The sequence below is a fragment of the Ailuropoda melanoleuca genome, chromosome 16 (genome assembly GCF_002007445.2).
Source record: "Ailuropoda melanoleuca isolate Jingjing chromosome 16, ASM200744v2, whole genome shotgun sequence".
Lineage (NCBI taxonomy): Eukaryota > Metazoa > Chordata > Mammalia > Carnivora > Ursidae > Ailuropoda > Ailuropoda melanoleuca.
The window spans coordinates 26,766,982-26,790,200 of NC_048233.1; the positions used below are offsets into that span (position 1 = coordinate 26,766,982).

General features: G+C 39.4%; 1 protein-coding gene across 1 annotated transcript in view; it reads right to left on the bottom strand.

The window, feature by feature from the left end:
- Positions 1-23,219, bottom strand: part of OVCH1 (ovochymase 1) — a 55,173-nt gene that overhangs the window by 16,498 nt on the left and 15,456 nt on the right. The window contains 13 exon segments of the mRNA XM_034646014.1: positions 1,389-1,484; positions 1,812-1,921; positions 1,923-1,954; positions 8,601-8,701; positions 8,704-8,751; positions 11,459-11,660; positions 12,097-12,169; positions 17,869-18,049; positions 19,078-19,152; positions 20,646-20,774; positions 21,762-21,864; positions 22,665-22,795; positions 22,899-23,039. Of these exon segments, the coding sequence (XP_034501905.1) occupies positions 1,389-1,484; positions 1,812-1,921; positions 1,923-1,954; positions 8,601-8,701; positions 8,704-8,751; positions 11,459-11,660; positions 12,097-12,169; positions 17,869-18,049; positions 19,078-19,152; positions 20,646-20,774; positions 21,762-21,864; positions 22,665-22,795; positions 22,899-23,039 (1,422 nt within the window).

The following is a 23,219-nucleotide window of genomic DNA, read 5'->3' on the forward strand; positions in this document are numbered from 1 at the left end:
TGAGCCCATCGGGACCTGGTCCCCAGCAATAACACCAAGCCTTCCATAGCTCCATTTCAAGCACTGCTGTCTCCAATCACAACCTTCTAACTTCTCAGCTCCTTCCAATGCTCCTTCCACCTTTTGAGACTTGCTATTCATCTATCCAACTACCTTTTCTTTGTCCCTAACTCATCTCTCACCCTCATTCACTCTTCTCCTAGCTTAAATTCCAACAACACATCATTTTAATCCCTTCCTCCTACATGCTATCAATACTCTTATAATCTTGCATACTTGGGAAAACCCATTCTGATGAATCTACCCTCCATCTGTTCTGCATCTATGTGCTACCCCTCAGTGTCTCCAGAAGAAAACACACAGCTAAGCTAACTGGTCAGTCTCCCTCTAAATTGGTGATCATTAATCTTGAATGCTTTTACATTGCCCAGCAATCCTACTACATTTCCTAGTCCATGCACTTTGTCACTTTTTTAGAGAACTATTTCATACTTCATCTTTTTTTCTCTTAAAATCCTCAAACCCTCTTCCACAACCCTGCTTCATCCACTAGGTGCACAGAAGCAATTAGAAAATTGCCAGAAGTTCCCATCCTCACAGGTACCCATACGCCAGGATAAGTATTCTGCCTCCTATCCAGCGACTATGGATGAACTGCACTTTGCTCCTGAGACCAACCCTTCTTGCTGAGCACGAGATCTCATCCCCTCTCTCCTACTGAAGGTCATCTCTCTAGCAATTCCCCCTGTCTCTCGTATCCTTTTCCATCTCCCCCCACTTCTTCCTAGTTGTCTACTGGCCTTGACTGTATGTGGGATGGATGCGGGCAGAGATGGATGAGAAAGAAGAGACTGTGACCACCTGGAAACCAAGAATGATGGCATCATAGAACTTTCATCTCCCTACAGGTCAATTACAGACTTCTAATTCTCTAGTTGCAGTTTGATTTTAACTAAAAATAAAAATCCCATTAGCAAACAGACACTGACAGTTGTGGGGGAATTACAAGTGACTAACACTGATGCTGGCTGTGGTTCTCTCTCACATCCAGAGTCCTTACCTAGTGAGATATCTAAAAATCTAAGGACCTTTGTTTATGTAGGAATAAATAGATCAGAGGTCAGAATAATCTTATGCACTCCTCCAAAATTCAAGCACCTGTTCACAACCACAATATATATATTTTTAACCTGCAATAGCTGTATCTGCGGGGTAGAAAAGAAACCCAGATGGTCACAGTAACAATACTCTTCTTCAGTTTAAATTACCAGCCAGAATGAAAACACAGGGTTTATCCTGTTCCAAAGAAAATTAGCGAACCCAGACATGCCATTCTTTTGCTAAATTCTTACTAGCTGCATTAAGTGGATAACATGAACATCTATTACCTGGTCCAGACACATTGTCTGTTGAAGGTGTGGGTGGTGGCAACTGTTGTCTTAGTAAGGTTTTGCTTTCATTATTTATCTGAAGTGAAGCAGGGCCTGTACCTGGAGAGAACATGTTAAATATAAAGATGAAAGCCTCGAAACAAAATGTAGTCTATACAAAAACAGCTTTTTTTTTCAAAAGAAAATGCAAATCTAGGATTACAGCGGCCTCAGGAAAAGTCAGTTTTGCTCTCACTTTGCCCAAGGGAGAGCATATTCTTACAGAATTTTAAGGGGCATTTTAGTGTTTTAGAAACTAAAATAAATGAAATACTACTTTATGTTTTTTCTTTCATAATGCTGATTTCTATCACACTCATTTCTTGCAAACCTACTCTAAAGAAAGAGGAATTGTTTTTGTAATATCTGAAAAGTATTTACCTTTCATTTTGAATTGGATCCAGTCCAAGAAGACACTCACCCTGGCAAACACACCTGGCTTCCTTGGCTGGGCACAGGAAGCTCCCCAGGTGGCAATGCCATATAGGACAATGTCTACATACTAATGGGCCACAAGATTCTCCCTGAAACACCAAGAAAATGTGTTCTAGAAATTTGTTTTAATCAGAGCTCCTGCTTTCAATTTTGGAACAGGAATAATCAATAATTTATCCATAGCACATTTCTTTAATTGAAAAATACTAAAACTTTGTCTATTTGTATACCTTAGAGTACTTAAACTCAAATAAATAAAATCACAAACATATTACAACTGATACCACAAAAATACAAAGAATCATGAGACTACTGTGAACAACTATACACCAAAAAATTGGGTAACCTGGAAGAAATAAATTCCTAGAAACAAACAGCCAAGACCAAATCATGAGGAAATAGAAAAATCAGAACAGACCAATATGAGCAAGGAGATTGAATCACTAATCAAAAACATCTCGATAAAGAAAAGCTCAGGACCAGATGGCTTCACTGGTGAATTTTACTAAACTTTTAAAGAAGAACTAACTTCATTCCTTAAACTCCTCCCAAAAATTGAAGAGGAGGGAACACTCTAAAACTCATTAGATAAGGTCAGAATTACTCTACCAGAATTACTCTACCAGAATTACTATACCAAAGCCAGATAAGGACACCACAAGAAAAGAAAAATAGAGGCCAATATCCCTGAAGAACATAGATGCAAAAGTCCTCAACAAAATACTGGTACACTGAATTCAACAGCACATTAAAAGGATCATACACTATGACCAAGTGGGATTCATTCCAGTGATACAAGGATAGTTCAATATACACAAATCAATGAATATGATACACCACATTAATCGAATGAGAGTTTAAAAATCATATTATCTGAACAGTATAGAAAATGTATTTGACAAAGTACAGCATCCTTTCATGATAAAAACCCTCAACATATTGGATGTAGACAGAACATATCTCAACATAAAAAAGGTCATATCTAACAAACCTATAACTAACTTCATACTCAATAGTGAAAAGTTGAAAGCTTTTCCTGTAAGATTAGAAACAAAACAAGGGTGCCCACTTTCACCATTCTTATTCAATATAGTATTGGAAGTCTTAGCCAGGGCAATCAGGCAAGAAAAAGAAATAAAAGGAAGGAAAGAGTAAATCAAGAAGGAAGAAGTAAAACTGCCTTTATTTGCAGATGATATGGTCTAAGAAAATCCTAAAGACTCCATCAAAAAACTGTTAGAACTAAAAATAAGACAAAACAAAAAAGCTGTTAGAACTAATCAATGAGTACAGTTAAGCTCCAGGATACAAAGCAAACATACAGAAATCAGTTGTGTCTCTATACACTAACAGAAAAATATGTGAAAAAGAAATAAACAGGGGATTAAGGAGGGCATTTGCGATGAGCACCAGGTGTTGTATGTAAGTACTAAATCACTAAATTTTACAACTGATACTAATATCACACTGCATGTTAACTGGAATTTAGATAAAAACTTGAAGAAGAAATAAACAAAAAATAAAGAAAACAATCCTATACACAAATGCACCAAAAAAAAAAATACTTAGGAACAAAGTTAACCAAAAAGATGGAAGATCTCTACACTAAAAACTATAAAACTTTGATGAAAGAAATTGGTGAAGACACAAATGGAAAGCATAATCCCAAGTTAACAGATCAGAAGAATCAATACTGGGTCCACAATCCACAAAGCCACCTATAGATTCAATTCAGTCCATTTCAAAATTCCAATAGCATTTTTCATAGAAATAGAAAAAACGATCCTAAAATTCATATGGGCCCCCCAAAGACCCTAAATAGCCAAAGCAATCCTGAGAAAGAACAAAGATGGAGGCATCACATTTCCTGATTTCAAAATATGTTACAAATCTGTAACAGTCAACACAGTATGGTACTGGCATAAAAGTAGACAAATGGGCTAGAATCATGAGCCCAGAAAAACCCTCACATATGCAGTCAACTAATATTTGACAAAAAAGCAAAGAATACTCAATGGGGAAAGGACAGTTTCTTCAAAAAATGATGTTGGGGGGGCGCCCAGNATCATGAGCCCAGAAAAACCCTCACATATGCAGTCAACTAATATTTGACAAAAAAGCAAAGAATACTCAATGGGGAAAGGACAGTTTCTTCAAAAAATGATGTTGGGGGGGCGCCCAGGTGGCACAGCGGTTAAGCATCTGCCTTCAGCTCGGGGCGTGATCCTGGCGTTATGGGATCGAGCCCCACATCAGGCTCCTCCTCTATGAGCCTGCTTCTTCCTCTCCCACTCCCCCTGCTTGTGTTCCCTCTCTCACTGGCTGTCTCTATCCCTGTCAAATAAATAAATAAATAAATAAATAAAATCTTTTAAATATGTTGGGAAAACTGGACAACCGTAAGCAGAAGAATGGAATTGAACCCTATTTTATACCACTCACAAAAAAATTAGCTTGAAATGGATTAAAGATTTAAATATAAGGCTACAAACTGTAGAACTCCTAGAAGAAAACACGGTGGGGGGGAAGAAAACAGAGGGAAAAAGCTTCTTGACGTTGGTCTTGGCAACAATTTTTTTTGGGGGGGGGGAAGGAAACCAAAAGCACAAGCAACGAAAGAAAGAATTAAGTGGACTACATGAAACTAAAATGCTTCTACACAACAGAAGAAACAATCAACAAAATGAAGAAGCAACCTATGGGATGGGAGAAAGTGTTTGCAAACCACGTATCTGATAAATGGTTAATATCCAAAATACAGAAATAACTCATATAAATTGATAACAAAAATAATGCAACCTAAAAGATGGGCAGAAGATCTGAATAGATATTATTCCAAAGAAGATACAGATGGGTAACAGGTACATAAAAAGATGCTCAACTTGACTGATCATCAGGGAAATACAAATCGAAACTACAATGAGACATCACGTCACACTTGTTAGAATGGGTATCAAAAAGACATAAAAAATGTTGGCAAGGATGTGGAAAAAAGGGAACCCTTTTGCACTGTTGGTAGGTATGTAAATTGGTACATCACTATGGAAAATAACATAAACATTCCTTAAAAAATTAAAAATTGACTACCATATGATCCACTTCTGGGTATATACCCAAAGGAAATAAAAACAGGTTATCAAAGAGGTTATGTGTACTCCCATATATATTGCAGCTTTATTCACTATAGCCAAGATATAAAAACAACCTATTTATCTGTCACAGGATGAATGGATAAAAAAATATGGCGCATATATATGAAACGGAATATTACTCAGCCATGAGAACAAAAAGAATCCTTCCATTTGCGACAACATGGATGGTCTTGAGGACAGTATGCTAAGTGAAAAGGCAGACAGCAAAAGACAAATATTGTATGATATCACTTATTCACGGAATCTAAAAAAGCTGAACTCAAAGAAACAGAGCAGAAGGGTAGTTTACCAGAGGCTGGGGGTGAGGTGGGGAAGATGGGGGAGATCTTGGTCAAAGGGTACAAACTTCCAGTTATAAGGTGAACAATTCTGGGGATCTAATGTACAACATGGTTACTATGGTTAACAATACTATATTAGATATTTAAAAGTTGCTAAAAGGTAGATCTTAAGTGCCCTTATTAAAGGAAAGAAATGGTAATTATATGAGGTGATGGAGGTGTTGACTAACTACTGTGGCAAGCATTTCACAATATACAAGTGCACCAAATCATTACACTGTACATCTGAAACTTACATAATGTTATGTGTCAATTATAGCTCAATAAAGCTGTAAAAAAAAAAAAAGCCTTAAAGCATAGGATTTACAGTTTAAAGCAGCCTTCCTGATTTTCAATCAGCCCCTTTATTCTTTGACAGAAATGTACCTAGAATCAAACTAAATCCTTTGTCTTCTGATTAAATAAACTGAGCTTATGACACATTTGATGTGGCTGTGTATTTTATACGAAGAATTTCACAGAAGAAATCCTAAAGTGGGAACACGGAGATAGATTCCCTTGTCTGTAATGTAGAATAATTAACATGTTCTCTGGGCCTAATGTTTTTCTATATGAAAAAGGTTCTACTTAAGACCTCTTTCCAGTTTGTAAGTGGTCCGATATGTCAAGTAAGGTTTGTTTTCTCTTTAAATTACTTATTCAGTACCAACACATACCAAATAAAGAATTTTTCTTGCAATTACAAATATTCCATGATCCAGAAAAAGCCTGTCTAATTCATGTTTTATTGCCACGGTCTATCACAGGGCCTAGGATACGGTAAATATTCAATAAGCAAATGGTACCTATTTGTTTGTAAAGAATTATTCAGTGCCTACTGTGAGCTGGGCATTCTGAATAAGAGAGAGTATAAACAAATTAGATGGTGAAAATAGCTATAAAGAAAATATTTAGAGCAAAAGGTGGAGAATAAAGGCAGGAAGTTGTGTGCGCTCACATGCTCGTGTAGGTGTATATAGTTTTAATAACATTTGAGCTGATACATGAAAGATGAGAAAGAACTGCATTTTCAAAAGCCAGGAGGAATAGCATTATATGCAGGACTGTTATCTGGGCTAAAGCCCCAAGTTAGGCAGGATGTAGCGACTTGTATGGTCAGAACGTAATCAGTGTGGCTGAAATACATGAGCCAGAGGAGAGAAGTATGAAATAGATTGGAAAAGTCAGTAGGAACAGGACATACGCTACTCTGCGAAGACAGAGTTCACCGTGTAGGTCAAAGAACTTGACACTTTAAAGACGATCTAGGATGTGTTGTGAGCAAAGCAGCATAGGATTCTGCATTGCGTCTCTGAAACTCCATGTCTCTGCATTCCAACATTCTACTTGACCTTCCTGGATGAGAAATTACATTAGCAGGTCCGTTACTTCTGAGCACACACAGGAGGGTAAAAATCAACTACCTGATAGACATACTAGCGTCCACTTTATCAAAGTTTCTGAACTCACCTTGTTAGTAATTTAGTGTTCTTTAGCTAGCCACCTTTATTAGCCAGAATCTCAACTCCTATTTTCCTCCCTTTGTATTGGCAGCAAGTTTGATCGTGCTGCAAAGGGACAGTTGGGTATCGCTGAAATAAATGCCAACCAAGATGACACCTCTGCTATGGACCTAATTCCTTCCCTAATTCTCCTCTGCTCTCTTCATACAGAGTAAGGTGTTCCCTTAATGTCAGATGCTGTCAAACATGACCGAGACCGCCATATGTAATTTCCTTGATGTGAAGCAGAGAGAAAAACCATCCCTCAAAAGGGGAAGAATGGCATTAATTCAGAGCACTTTTCTATTTGATATTTATAGTATAGTGTTTATGTCCTTTAGCAGATGGTGTGAGTGCCCTTCCTAGATTCCTCAAGTCTTCCAAGCCACATCCTGGCTCTGTGCCTGAGGGCTTTTCCCCTCCTCCACTCCAGAAGTGTGGAAAGTGCAGAGGGACCAACAGACCCCTCCCCCAGCAGCCCTGGAACTATGGCTTTGGGGAAGTAGTATATAAATATCCCAGTTCCCTCACCCTTGGGATGGGACAAATGGGTTGCATCCCTTTTGCATTACTGCAGGATTAAGCTCAGTTCCCTTACTGTGGTAGCTGACCTCATAGCATATCTCACGTTTCCTGCCTTCCCTTCCCTAGACTACCCCCCTGACTTTGCTACCAGCAATGTCTGCACTTCTTAAACAGACCACTGACTTGAATCTTTGTCTCAAGGTCGGCTTCTGGGGAATGCAAAATCAAATACAGAAAACAGAATTTGAATAGTACTTGACATCACAAAAGGGTTTAACCACCATAAATTGATACTCAGTGTTAAGAGGGGACCTCCCCCCTTCTCTCCTCACGTTTTCACATGGAAGGACTTCTACCTAGATTAACACTCAGTTTTCTCCCATTGGTTCTTTTTCTTGACTAAGGGGAAAATGCTCAAAAAGCAGTACAGACTAGAGATTCACCCTTTCTTCCCTCTGTATTCCAGACCGGTATGAAATGATAAACCCATAGAAGTGTATCTGCCCTGAAGACCCAAACGTTTCCATCAGTAGGCTGCCTCAAATCTAGACTAACCATTGAGGGAGGGTTACCGAGCATCAGAAACCCTTTTTGGTTGTATCTCTAAGGTCACATTCCTCACTTGGCTTCGTGGATACGAAAGCTGGTGTTTTACAATCCATTTGTCTATATTCTGTCTTCCTCTGATTTGAACTTGCCAATAGCACGCTTGTCCAACTGACATGTGAATATAACTATACCACTTTTGTCTCTAAATAGCTGAAATTAAGCTACTGTTTGGGGATTTGTTTTCCACTGCAGATGCAAACCAGTTTTTTAAAATTTCTCATTTTCTTCATGATTATTTTATTTTAGTCTGTGGTAGAAAATTAAATGTGAGCACACAGGAGGTCAATATTAATTTAACACCATAAAAACCTTAAGTCATCAGTAGGATACACTGACTTAGAATCCTTCTTTGCTTGTTCCTTTTCCCAAAGCCTTGCGTCTCTCTGAGGCCCTATGTGCTCATGGGCTCCTAGTCCCCACCTGCTTTTCTGCCTCTAGGCTGCTTCTGCCCTCTCAGCAAGTTTGGAGTAAGGCGCTCACTCTTCCTGTTGTCCTACTGGCCTTCTGGAAGGGCGTGCTGTGGGGCCACCGAGTTACCTGTGCCTCCAAAGGTCTCCTCCTGTCTAAGGAGAATCTCCAGCAGATGATGACTTTGGATCTTCCTCTGGAAAATCTGAGTCTTCTCACCCGACAGAAGTCTTTCCCTCCAGAGGCTGCAAAGCCAGCACACATCATCTTCTCTGTGAGCCCTCCTGGATGAGAGGAGTAAGTATGTTCGCAGACTCGCTTTCTGACACGGGCACCTGAAGCAGCTGTAAGTGCCTTGCTAGGCCGCCATCTGCTGAAGAAACAGATCTAGAAAGACAGCTTCGTAATGGAGTAAACAACAAGTTATGGGAGAAAACATACTTAACTTCAGACTTGCTCTGCACTAATGTAATTGCCATCACTCAGTTTCGCCTGAGCTGACGTAGATTACTGAACCAAACAATGTAAGTGTCTCATGCCGAGGTCTTCAAGTGTGGCATCTTTGTGAAGGAATACATTGTCAGGAGAACCACATCAGCAACATTTTTTTCTAGCTTATTTTTTATTTAAAGTTTAGTGTTTCAAATATTGCTACATGAGAGTTCAGAAAGAAAAATTCAGCAAGATATGAATTAGTATTGTACAGGATTTATATGATTATATGTTATTACATAGTGTATTTCTATATAAAATATATTATAAATGTGACATGTTTTTATGCTTTCCTAATATAAACCAAAATCATATTCCTTTTTCCTCAACTGTCACTGAGAGTGATCTCAACTCCGATTTAAAAGGACTGACAATGAAGTCTAAAAGGCTAGCAATGAGCACTGGAACGCTTGTAACTGACCCTCAGGCAGGCCCGTGTTAGCATGTCCTCTGCACAACTTATTCTATCATTTTGGATTCACGACTAATTAAAAAAAAAAAAAGCTAAGTTTAGTATTAGAAATCACGTTGCATTTGTATAGTACTTTCCTATTACTCAAACCCAATAACAACATTGTGAGGTGGGCTGTTCACATACATGACCACACAGAACGCACCCACAAGAAGCCAGAGTTCTGAAAATCTGATCTCACAGCACCTGTGGGACAGAACTAGCCATTAAGCTGAGGTCGGACTCTAAAGTGTGTGCTCTTTTTAATGTACCCATCTAATACATGAATACATTTCATGTATTTAAAATCCTCTTTTTAGGGACCATCCCCACCACTATTCTCTACCATGTCTTAACATTGAGAACTCGTTTTCTCTCAGATTGGAAGAATGAATTCATCTTTCACAAGACCGTAACCACCTCTCAGTTGTCTGGAGGTCATGGAGGTGGTGACGGTTGAAGGTATCAGAGAATGGGTGCATTTATTCAAGCGCTTGGCAGCTGGTCAGTCGAAAACATATTCACTGAGTATTTACTCTATTCCAGGTAAACCTGTAACTCTGGGGCAGAGTGGTGAATTAGAGACCTGATGCCATGAGGTTTCCACTTTAATGTATGAAACACTGGGATGGAGAATGATTTTTTTTTTAATTTTAGAGATTTTTAAAATTTATTTATTTGAGAGAGAGTGCAAGAAAGAGCATATGAGTGGGGGGCAGGGCAGAGGGAGAGAGAGAAAACCCTCAAGCAGACTCCCCACTGAGTGCAGAGCCCAACATGGGGCTCAATCCCAGGACCCTGAGATCATGACCTGAGCTGAAGCCAAGAGTTGGCCACTTAACCGATTGCACCACCCAGGCGCCCTGGAGAATGATTACATACGCTCATGTCAGGTACATTTGTGTGCGAGGAGATGATAACACCGGGTTGTGCAGAAAGTGATGGAAGGGCAGTCCTGAAGCAGCAAAGTGATCGGAGGAGGGAGTGCTGTGTGAGCTGCAAGCAGAATGAGGAGGAGGCAGCTGGGAGAAGAGCAAGGGTGTTCCAAGCTTCAGAAAGCAGAGCAGGTCTTGCGTTTAAGAGAAAGAAAGAAGACCACCATGCCTGAAGGGGACAAAGGGAGGAAAAGAAGTTGGAGAGGCAAGTGGAGGCCAAATCACATAGAGTTTTCCAAGCCAGACTAGCAGTTCAGATTTTATTCTAAATGTTAAAAAAAAAAAAGGTCACTCAAAAATTATCAACCAAACCATGCTGATTTTAAATCCTAGCTTTGATATGTATTAGTTACGGGATCTTGGCAAGTTACTTAAATCTCTAAGCCATAACGTCCTCCTTTCCAACATGGGGAGGAGAAAATCTCATCTGGTGGCGGGGCAGACTTTAGGAAAATGCGGTTTGGCCGGAGGTAGTACAGAAAGCTATGATCATGAACAAAATACACAGTCAAATTCCCCTCTCCCCAAGCTCTCAGATTCCAAATAAAGGACACACAAACAGAAGGAAACATAAAAGAAAATGATCTGATATAGTGAAAAGAGGTGAAACACAAACACGAACCCACTCAGATCTGTCAGTATTTTGCTACGGCTCTAAGAACTCTGCCATCTTGCCCAGGGGTCAGTAAACCACAGCCAGGGGGCTAATTCTGAGCCAGCCCTGGGCTTATTTAGTAAATCTGGGAACTAGTGATGGTTTGTGCACTTTTACATGGCTTTTTAAAATCCGAAAGAATATTTTGTGACATATGAATATTTTATGAAATTTAAATTCATAAATGAACTTTATTCATAAATAGAGTTCTACTGGAACACAATCCATTCTGTTACATACGTATGTGTGTGGCTGCTTTGCCCTGTAACAGCAGAGATGAATAGTCGTGACAGAGAACATATGGCTTGCACAGACTAAAAACTTATGATCTGGCCCTTCACAGATCTAACCTACCTATAATTCTTCACCCTAAAGGAAAAATATAAAACAGCTCATTCTCTGATCACTTACGACTAAATCAAACATGGGTTCTAGCTTTCAGAAGGAAGAAAGGCTAAAACAGATACTGCTTGATATCATCTCCATGCCAAATCTGCAAAAGTACTAACTGGCAGTCACGTGTATGCAAAAGTAAAACGTTTACCTTCATTAATGCTTCCCCATCCAGTCACAGCACAGATCTCCGAGGAAAAGAGTGGCTCTGTGCTTTCTGGGAGACACGCTGGCCTCACGACGGAGTTCAACTCCCAAGGAGAGCTCAGCTCTATCAGGGCGATGTCGGAGTCATAGCTCCGTCTATCGAAGTCTCCATGCCCTACGATGTGTTTTGTCCTTCTCACCTGTATCTGCAGCGAGCAAGCGAATTACAAGATCAAGTCAATGAGACAAACTACTTCCCTGCATAATAGTCCAAAATAAACCTTAAGTCTCCCCATTTCCATACATCAGCAGTGAAGGGGACTCTGTACGAATTTAAAAGGGCAATCTCTGTTCACAATTTGCAGGAGGCCATGAACCACTTTCTGAGGATTGGCAACTCTGGAGAAACCAGGATGTGTGCACCTGTGTACACAGACCTGAATTTGCACTTCCTGACCTTCCTCCCTTTATTCTCTGATTCAGCTGTGATCTCAGACGGTATCTTTAAATGTTGGTATAAATGGCAAGTGTAAAGGGGCATTAGGAGATGAATACTTAATTACATATTTTAGCTAAAGGCATGCCCCAGCACGTGATAACACTTAGAACACAAGCAGAATTGTCCTTAGAAACATTTCTCACCTGCTCAATTGGTTCCTGCAGGGCTCTGTCATGGTCCCCAGCAACAATGGTCCAGAAGAGTGGATTATTTTTCCTGGAGAAAGAACAAGGACAAAAGTCTGACATGAAGAGACATTTTTCACCATTTGATCTAACCCCATGTGGCTCTACCAACAGGCACTGAGTTTAGTTCAGCCAGATGTCCCACCCACTCCCGCCTGGTGCCTGTGTGTGATCTCCTTGCTGGGAAGGCACACCACACCTCCTGAGCTAGCTGAAGAGTTCTTAGTTATGTATCCTGCCGCCTTCTTTGGCCCTAAAATGTCTTTGGAGCCCCTACCAAATATCACCAAAGGCTAGTTTTAAGTTGAGAAGGAAAAAAAAAACAACAAAAATACAGCTTACTTTAATTTCACAGTGATGTTAAGAATACATGAAAAAAGGCGGGGCACCTGGGTGGCTCAGTCAGTTAAGCATCTGACTTCAGCTCGAGTCATGATTTCAGGGTCCTGGGATCGAGTCCTGCATTGGGTTCCCTGCTCAGTGGGGAGATTGCTTATCCCTCTCCCTCTACCACCTCCTAACTCACGCCCTTTCTCTCTCTCTCTCCCTCTTTCAAATAAATAAATAAAATCTTTTTTTTAAAAAGAGAATACATGAAAAAAACCCACATTCATAATGAGGTAGTTTCTGGCCTATGTTTTACTGTTGAAAGTATCCAAACATCATCTTACAGAAATACATCTCAAATTGTTATCTTTTATCAAATCACCAGAATTAATGGAACGGAGGTTAAAAAAATATATCAGTTCACAAAACAGGTAAAACTCACCTACGGTGTTACTTTGCGGGTGGGTGGGGGGTGCTGATGATTGCAAGAGGCAAAGGGAGCTGCTGGGTGTTGGCAGTATTCGGTTTCGTGATGTGGGTGCTGGTTCCAGGGGTGCTCCCTGTGTGCAAATTCTTCTAACTATAAACCTGAGATCTGCATACTTTTGATATACTTCAAAAGGATGTTAAAAAAAAAAAAACTGAAATCACCATCCATTAATCTGCCACAGCAAGATTTCCAGCTGAAGAAATATCTGAGGAAAGAATTCCTCAACTGTCACAGATAGTCTGTCACGTCAGTTTGGAGATTCTTTAATTTTTCAAAACTGTTTCCTTAGGAAAAATAAAGTTACTGAAATTACTTTTCAGTGTACTTTATTTGTAGAAGTTTCTTAATGCACGTCGGCTTCTTCTCTCTAGTCATAACCATGCTCATTTCAATTCCTTGCGTGAGGGGTCTGACTTATTCATGTGTTTCATTCTGCCTTTATTCAGGGAGCCTACTCAGGTAAAGTGCTTGGCAAGTACCGTGCAGATGGTAATGACTCCATAATAGGAGCCATTATTGCTGTTATTATCTGCCATGCACTCTATCAGAAGGATTGAACTTTATTTTCAAAGTCACCCTCCAAATTATAACTTGGTAGTAAAGAAACTTACTTCTTAAAACCACTCTACTCCTTTATATAGAGGGTGGTGTGCACAATACAATGAAATAATAAAAATCATGGTATAGTTGATAATGGAGATCACAATTTCTAGTGAAGTTTTATGTGCACAGTCATCAACTATCCTCTAATTTGGTAGACAGCACTGTGTAAAAAGCATATGACAGAGCAACATACGTGTTATGAGACAACAAAGTCCGAGTTTTTCCAATAGTGGGATGATAGCTCAAAGGAGCAAGTGATAGGCTTCTCCATCCTATCTTCCCCCTTGCTCGTAACCAAGTTTCATTTATATCCTTGGGGTCTTATCCCCCATCCAAGAATGGGACATCCACGTGGGACACTTCTGCTTTCAGAGAAGAAAGTATCACTGCTGCATTACAGAAAAAAAAGTAGCTGAAATTGCAAAAATTTGAGACAAAGATTCCAATGTCTAACTGCAAAGTGAATTTAGTACCCTGAAGGGAGTTAAAAATCCCAAATGAGCACAAAGACCAGTGTGGATCAGCAAAAGAAGAACACCAGTTTTCCCTAAGTTTGGAACAACATTACCTGGGAACGGATTACAAACACAAATTACGACAGACTTACAGATTCAGAAACCCTCCAGGCGATTCTGGTGTATGCTAAAGTTGGAGAACTGACACGAAGAGCAACCAGTGCCAGGCAAGCCATGGGAGGTGGTACGATGTTGCTGTCGTGATCCTTAATGTCCTTGCAGTGCTACCCAATGAGGTCAGAGAGCCTGGCACCTGGTGACCGTCAGCAAAAATGATGTCTCCCCAGCCGGCTTATCCCACATGGCAAACTTGCCTTATCAATGGATCTGGATACACAGAAGCCCCTTTCAATGGAGGATGGAGCCCTGGATGTCTACCAGGTCGATGAAGAAGAGGCCGGGAGAAACAAGTGCATGAAGAAAACAGTTGCAGAGTTCCCACAAAAGCCGGGCATGAGTGGAACGTACTCCTTTTGTTACCTGGCCTATCAAACACTTCCGTTGTAAAGAGCCATACACTGCAAGGAATAGCTTCAAAAAGACATTTCTTTGGTAAAAGAAGTTAGGCAACTATGAAGAGTTAAAAAATGAGGCACACGGACATTTTCCATATCACTATAAATAGAAAGCACAATGTTTTGTGCAAAAAAATCATAAAACTATATGGTATATACAAATACTATAAAATATATACCTGTGTGCTTCAATGTTAGTAGAAAATCCGATAATTAAAACATTCTTAATATTGGTCATTTCTAAAGAGAAGGAACGGATTCATGAAATGTAGACAGTTTAGATTTTTTCTTGATAATTTTTTAACTGCCTTTTCTCATAAGAATTACTATTATAAAAATCTTTAAGTTTTTTTTAGAAGATTTTTATTTATTTGACAGAGAGAGAGAGAGTTAGAGAGCACAAGCAGGGGGAGCAGCAGAGGGAGAACAACTGAGCAGGGAGCCCAATGCGGGGCTTGATCCCAGGACCCTGGGATCATGACCTGAGCTGAAGGCAGATGCTAAATGACTGAGCCACCCAGGTGCCCCATAAAAATCTTTTTTCTTAAAGAAATCAAGAAATCACTGATGAAATTGCATACAAATTCCTTTTGTGGTCAACTTAAATGGTTCACGGACATTTACGGCTGATTGTATTTATTAATCTCAACTGACTCATCAAGTTGAATGTCCACTTTATGAAGAATGGTCTTGCTATGGTCTGTATTGTGCTGCAAGGTGTCTGGTCACATAAATTCAAGAATAGACTATACTATTTAACAAGGGAATCTGCCAAAACTTCTTCTGTGCCTCAAGCTTCAATACTAATATTTGTCTTCTCCAATACATACAATTAATTTTTACTAATTAATCAGCTACTATTGAGGCTTCTTTTCCATGATACATAAAAATGAATTCAGATAGAATTACTATAAAATGAGCATCTCCAAAGGAGGAAAGGCCTAGAGTGAGTGATGTGGTATTAGACTGAGTTGGAAACATCCACATGGACTCATGTTTAGCTAAATGTAGATACAGGAAGAAAGCTACATTTATAAAATGGGTTCATGTGCCTGGCTATATTTTCCAGTTCTGTCTGCTGAGAGGACCTAGTGCCATTAATACCCTAATAGCAACTCGTACACCCTCCACTGAGACCTTGATTTCTCATACCACTCTCCAATCAAATAAACCAGGGGNCTGAGTTGGAAACATCCACATGGACTCATGTTTAGCTAAATGTAGATACAGGAAGAAAGCTACGTTTATAAAATGGGTTCATGTGCCTGGCTATATTTTCTAGTTTTGTCTGCTGAGAGGACCTAGTGCCATTAATACCCTAATAGCAGCTCATACACCCGCCACTGAGACCTTGATTTCTCATACCACTCTCCAATCAAATAAAGCAGGACTCATTGGAGAAATGACTGATTCCAGGACTCAGCAGGGAACATGTAAGATAAACCTGGAGCATTCTGTAGTGTCACAAATGGACACACACAAAAGACAATGAAAGAGCTGACACTGGGTCAAAGCTGGAACAATTCGAGCAACGGAATGATTTTATGTAGTATTATGTAGCATTTTAAAATCAATATCCCCGAGTCCATACTGACATAAACAAATTATTTAACAAATAAATAGAGAAGAGACATATATCCCATACAGAAAAACTTCCAAGAATTTATATAAATACTCTCCACTCAAGGAAGTGGAGCTTAATACCCAACATCTCAAGTGTCGTCTGCCCTAAGTGACTGGCTTCCAAAGAGTAAGCGTGGAAAGGAGGAAAACATAACTATGATGGAGACACTTGGCAAATGCTGCTTCAGCCAGTGCTCAAGGTTAACATCGTCAGTGATAAGTCACGCTGAGAACATGTAACCTTGAAATGATATAATAAAAATGGCATATTACTGCTGTGGTTTTCCTCCTCCAAAACCATAATCCCAATAAAACCATGAGGAAATATCAGACAAACTCGAATTGAGGGACCTTCTACAAAATAACAGATGAGTTCTCCTCAAAACTGGGAAGGTCATCAAAAACAAGGCAAGTCTGTGATACTTAGAGCCAAGAGGAGCCTTGCATGACATGCCTACTAAATGTAATATGGCATCCTGACTGGCAAAGGCAACAGCAGCCACACACATCTTGAGACAGGACCAAGTGTAGTGGTGTAGCGTGTTTGAGGAACGGGGCTGGCCCACTGGGAGCAAGCACAGCAGTGGTCCTGTTGGGGTCGGAGAGACAGGAAGTGGTTCTTGATCATGGCTGTACTTTGGAATCATCTGAGGAGTTGACAAAAAACACAAACAATACCAGCATCCAGAACTCGCCAACAGGTGACTGACTTAGGTAGTCTGGACTGAAAATGAATTACAGTTACTCAAAGTCATGGGGCTTATCTATATAACAAGAGGATAAGAGCAAGTCACAGAAAAATATAAAGTACAATTCTTTTACATTATCAAAACCAAGAAAAATCAAACACTATGCTTGTTTTAGTGATTTACAGATGTTAAAATTAAAAAAAGGAAATGTATCATAAATACAAAATTTAGCATAGGGTCTACCTCTTGGCAGGGGCAGTAGAGGATCTTAAGAAGAGTAGATTCTTCCTAAACTGAATGGCAGGGACACATGTTTATTTTCTATTCTTTAGACCACATATATACATTATGTACATTTTTTCATATCACAGCATAATTCATAATTTGAAAACACTGAAAAAGTTAATCAAAATTTTAGTTCACTAGTAGTCCAGTGACCAAGGTGGTAGGTTATCCTATTGTTCTCTCCACTTTTGTAAATTACATTTTAAGAAACACAACACTAAATCAATCCGGGGGAAGTCACACTGCATGATGAGGCATCTAGAACTACTGACAAACCATCGAATGATGAGCATTTAGCTTTAAGATGAAATTAAAGGACAATGTGAGAGAGGTCTTCAGGTACAGGAAGCACTATATGCGAAAGAAGAAACAGACTTAGTTTTTGTGTTCTGGAACTCCAGTAAATTTGGAACAATAGATTTCTGCTGCAGAGAAGCAGACTTGTGCTCAACATAATAATCAGAGATTGCCATAAATGGGATGAGCAATTTCAAGGTTTGATTAACATTTTCCACACTGACATTGTTTAAATAGAGGCTAGATTGCTATGTAGAAAATCACTGAAAGATTCCTGCTTTAAAATTAGTCTGGATGACTTTAGTAGTAAGAAAATTATACTTAGTCTTAGGCACAGTCTATAAATACATGTGCTAAATAATTAAAATATCATCAGTTTCACTCACGATAGCACACAGTGGGCTGCAGTCAGAATCCAAGTGGGGTTGAGGATGGCCCCTCCACACTGGTGACTGCCTAGAAACTTCACACCCACCTGCCATGGCCAGCAGTGGGGACAGGCTTCTTCCCTCCCTACAATTCTTCCAGAACGCCTCTGGAGACTAAATGGAGGGATGCCATAGATGCCTACAGCAAAGAAGATGAAACTGATGACCCATCCAACTGAAATAATGAAGAACACACGCCTCCTTCAATGACTTGCAATAGCAACAGAAATAATTCGAAAATACCAGATGAGCTTTATAAAGATACCAACTCCCAAGACCCCACCTCTGAGGAATCTGATCTTGAAAGCTTGCCTAGGTGACTCTGCTAAGCAATTAGGTTTTTAGTTATTGATCTACGGAATAATATTTACTCATTCATTTAATAAACATTTTAGTGCTTGGTATTGCCAGGCACTCAAGATGTTGGTGTTCTAGATATCAGTGATCTATCAGTGAACAGAACAGACAAAAACCTTGGCCCCCATGGAATTAATATTCTAGTAGGAAATTTTTGTTAGTTAACAGAGCATACAAGATTCTTCGTTATATATCTTTGTTTCCTCTCTCTGTCACGGTATGAAAGAAAATTACCAATCCTCAAACATGCCAAAAGCACTCAAACATCCAAATGCCTTTCCCTTGTTGGACTTAAGTTAGGTGCTATTTCTCTATGGAGCCTCCTCTGACTTTCCCATAAGAGGCAGACAATTTCTCCTATTACAGTTCCCTGTACTACTTTCTATTACAGCCCATCAACTAGACCATATTCAATACATGCATATAGAACAATGAAAGATGATAATTTTTGACCAGATACTTCAGATTACAAGTTAAAATTTGCCAGAGTGTGCTAAAATGAAACAAAAACTTTTGTTTTCTCCCTTTGCCCAAAAATGTATAATCATATTAAATATGGAGTCTAGGAAAATATTTTAAATATTTAAGTTTGCACAGGTATAGATGAGAACAAAGGATTGCTCTCTGTACGCCTTTCTTCCAATCATAAAGCTTATTTCTTCTTCCCTTTATTTATGATTCTATATGAAAGATTCTGGAAATTTCATGGACCTAAAATTCATTCTTCACAGCAGAGTTATATCAATGTTAAATGAGGCTTCCCAAAGAAGGAAGATTAAACACATAGTAACCGCATGACCATCAACTAACCATATGGAATAGCTTTTGCAGAAGATACAGGATTGATTTTGGGGGATGATATTGATCCAACCCGGTTTAAAGAGTCTATAGAGGAAAGATTTTTTCAACTGAAAATATTTAAAGTAGTCTATACCATTTGACCCTGCTTGCTTACTAACGTTTTCACTAACACTACCTTTCCAATACTAAATGCCAGATCCCATAGACTTGATTTATTATATATTTCTTAACATTCCTGTTGTATCTGACTCTTAAGCATTTCTTCCTTCCTTGGCTTCATGAAAGCACTCTCTTGCTCTTCTTGATACATCTATGGCCATCTCTTCTCAATTTCAGACTTTTATTTTTTCAAGATCCTATCCTTCAGCTGAAAGATATTCCACAAGGTACTGTTTATAACCCTATTACTATTCATTTGCATATCTATGACTTCCGCATTTCTCTCTTAATCTAAGTCTTTTTTTCTGAATTCTAGAGCCAGGACTGCTAGAAGTCTGCACCTGGCTCTCCCACAAGCTCATAAAAATCCACTTGTCTCAAATGGAACCAATTGATTTCAACAGTGAACATGGTCTTGTTATGCTTTTCTGTATCAGTTAGTGGCTCGACCATCCATCTTTGCCCTCAGGCTAGAGTCCTAAAAATCATGCTGGAATTTTTCTATTTCATATGTTACCTTTGCCACAATATACCTAATCAGGGAATAGATCTAGAATAAATTCCTACAATGACTTCTTCACTAGTCTCTTTGCATGTAAATTTACCCCTATTCTCTATCTCTACCTTCCACATTACTACCAAGGTTTGAATTCTGGCTCCTTCTTTTGGCAGCTCCCCATCTTTGAGAACAGATACTCAACCTCTCTGAAACCTCTCATCCCTCATCTGTGAAAAAGAGAGCAATGTATAAACCTCTTATGTTTATAAGGAGGAATAAATGTCATAATGCATGAGAAATATTTAGTTGATACCTGGTAGAGAGCAAGTAATCGATAAATGTTAGCTAGCGATCCTGGCACTCTGGTACCTAAAATTGAATGCCCTGAACCCATTATGATCTAACTCTTACCTTTTCTATAATTCTTCCCAAAATTTGAACAATGTCAAATTATTTGCAGCTTTTTGTACATCACCCATTCTCTTCTACAGTAGGGTCTTTGCAGATGATATTCCTTTTATCTAAGTAAAGGATGCTTTGTTTTCTAGAATGACTGGAAAACTATTAGTCCTTCAAAACCCTGAAACATCTCAAAACACAGCTAGTTGATCTCATTTCTGAATTACATTCCCTCATTTAAATTATCTACTTTCCATATAAGGTGCTTAGGGTCTCCTTTGATCATTTAGTGGATGTAGTTTTCTTGGTTTCACCTGAGCTTCTTGTGAAAGCACAGATTCCTGTGCCCCATCACAACCTACAGAATCTAAATCTTCAGGGGTGGGCACAGGAAACTGCATTTTTATTTTGCCACCAAGGTGATTCAAGCACCCTAATTTCAGGTACACGTGGCTAAGTGATCTTCTGTATAACTATTTTCACAAGCAAAAATCACTACTGTGCAAGCGCTTTTACTCACCTGAGAGCAAAAAGGTGAATCTAGCCTTGAAACCCTGGAAGCTATTTTCACCGTCACTTTTAAAATGAATCACCAGCATGTTATTAGGGCTGAATATTGGAGTAGGGTTCAAGATTCCACAAAGTTTAGCTGTCAGTTTTAGGGAAGTTTGATTTATATTTATAATTTTTTTAAAAAAATCAGAAAACAGAGGTAAAACATTATCCACTTAATTTTTTTCCAGCAGTTCTGGTTTTCTTCAACTTTGGTTTGTAGGCACATCTTTCCATTTCATGCGGGAGTTAAATACCAGCTTCAAGATAACTAAGTATTGTGCAATTTTATCTCACAGAAGAACACTCTACAGATAGGGTAAAGACATCTGATTTTTAGTATGCATAGAAACTTCAGTTGATTAATGAACACAATGAGAAGAGGCGAGTTAAAAATCCCAAACTTGGTATTCCTCTTTCCAAACAGAACATGGCTACACTTCATGTGAATAAGTAACACCTGTAATCTGCTTCAGCCGAAGCCCACCCAAACAGGTCCCGTTCTGCCAGATGAGGGGACTGTGCCTCTACTCACCTGCCTTGAGTACCCAAACAAACATTCCCAACCCACCTATGCTCCTGATCTCCGACCCACACCAACACTTAGCTACGGGACAGATGGTAGGTTTTTAGGAAATGGCAGCACGACTGGAAGGGATCATTTTTTAGACTAACTGGTAGGTCAGAAATGAAAGTGTATTTGAAGTGTTAGTTCCAAAAATGAACTTGTAAGACTCAAGTAGAAATTACAGCTTTAGTTACTTCTTTTGGTTACTTTTCTTGGACATAAAAATATCAGCAATTGAAGAGATTTACACAGAAAGGAGTTAAAAAATTTACCTTCAGTACCTGCCAAAGAGGTACTCAGTGTTACTGTGGGAAAAGTTCACCTTCCAAAGGCTCTGAAACGCTCTCTACGTCTTGCATGTTTCTGTTAAAACCCTTATTGGTGAATCCGTTGTTGGCTCATGGGGTAAAGCTAAGGTTTTCTGACACAGGAGTTTCCCATTTGACTCTGTGGCACCCAAGGAGGCCGGTGAGTGTTGCAGCCACTCTCATGCTTTTCAGGTGGAACATTACCCACCTAACTCGTGCTCCTCTTCAGGACCACCATAAATCGTAACAGCATCATAAACACAGTTTCGGCTACATTCAGTGATAAAGTCCTCAAATTCCAACTGTACAAACTAGAAACATAACCAGAGAAGTGGTCAAGGAACAGAAGAGATAAACTTTAAAAGCTTCCCTCTGCACATGAAAAGGTCCTCAGTTACCCCCTCCTATTCCACTGATGGAAGTGTAAGTCATTGCAGCCTCCTTGGAGAGCAATTTGGCAATAAGTAGGAGGTTAAAATGTACAAACCCTCTGACATGAACTCCACCTCTGGGAATTACGTACATCCACATGCACCCAAAACACTGACACAGGAATGTACTAGCATTGTTGGTATGGACAAAGACTGGAAACCCACTAAATGTCTCTTAATAGGGAACTGGCTTCAGAAATTATGGATTATCACATAATATAATTTTATGCAGTTGTTAAAAAGAGCTCTGTGGACTCATTTGGAAAGATTTTTGGGATATTTTTAAGTAGAAAAAGGACTGCTAAGCAATATCAATATATGCATGTTTGTAAGGGCTCAGAATCTCTCTCTAGCGATACTCGAGATTCGTAGCCAGTGTTCGCCATCAGGAGGCGGGATGGGAGTTAGAGGAGAAGGGGGCATGCTTATCATTGCATTCTCTCTCCAACTGCTGAAACGTTTCAAACAACATATATAGATCCATATCTATCTATCTATCTATCTATCTATCTATCTATCTATCATCTATCTATCATCTATCTATCTATCATCTATCTATATACAGCAAATAGAAGTTCCTGGTCATAGTGGCCATTTCCTGGTCCAGATGATGCAAGCTCTGCCCACCCAACACAGCTAAGCTCTTGATGAAGTAGAGAGCTTCCCTGAAAGTTACTTACCTTTATAATGTGTTTCTCTGGAGCATGAAAGAAGCAACGACACCTCACATCCGTGGGATACAAGTCAGAATAATTGGCAGAGTGAATTGTCCCTTGTTCCACCAGTGCAGCCACACTCCCACAGCCTGAACCTGTGTAAGTGTCAGGGAACACCAATGTGAAGGGCCAGAGGCATTCCCTCTTCCTTACCCCCATATCAGATAAAAACGTCAAGGAATTAAATATGGGAGATACCTGCTCCTGAGCTCTTCCGTATCGCAGTGAAGGTCAGCTCAAAGCTGCTGCCACTGTTTCCTGTCCTAGAAACAAGTGTGACTGTGGCCTCATTGGTCTCTGTCAGCAGTGGTGAAGGCAACAGACCTCCACAGACCTTACCTTAAAAGGAGAAGAGATTCAAATAGCATTAAAATGGCAGAAACTTATATGTGTTTTCCTAATATTATCTTCCGGGAACTCTCTGCTCTCAGTACACCGAACTATTTAGTGGTTAATTCTCTCACACTCTGTCAATGGTTTTATATTCCATTTGCTTTCTCAAACTCAATCTCACACGTC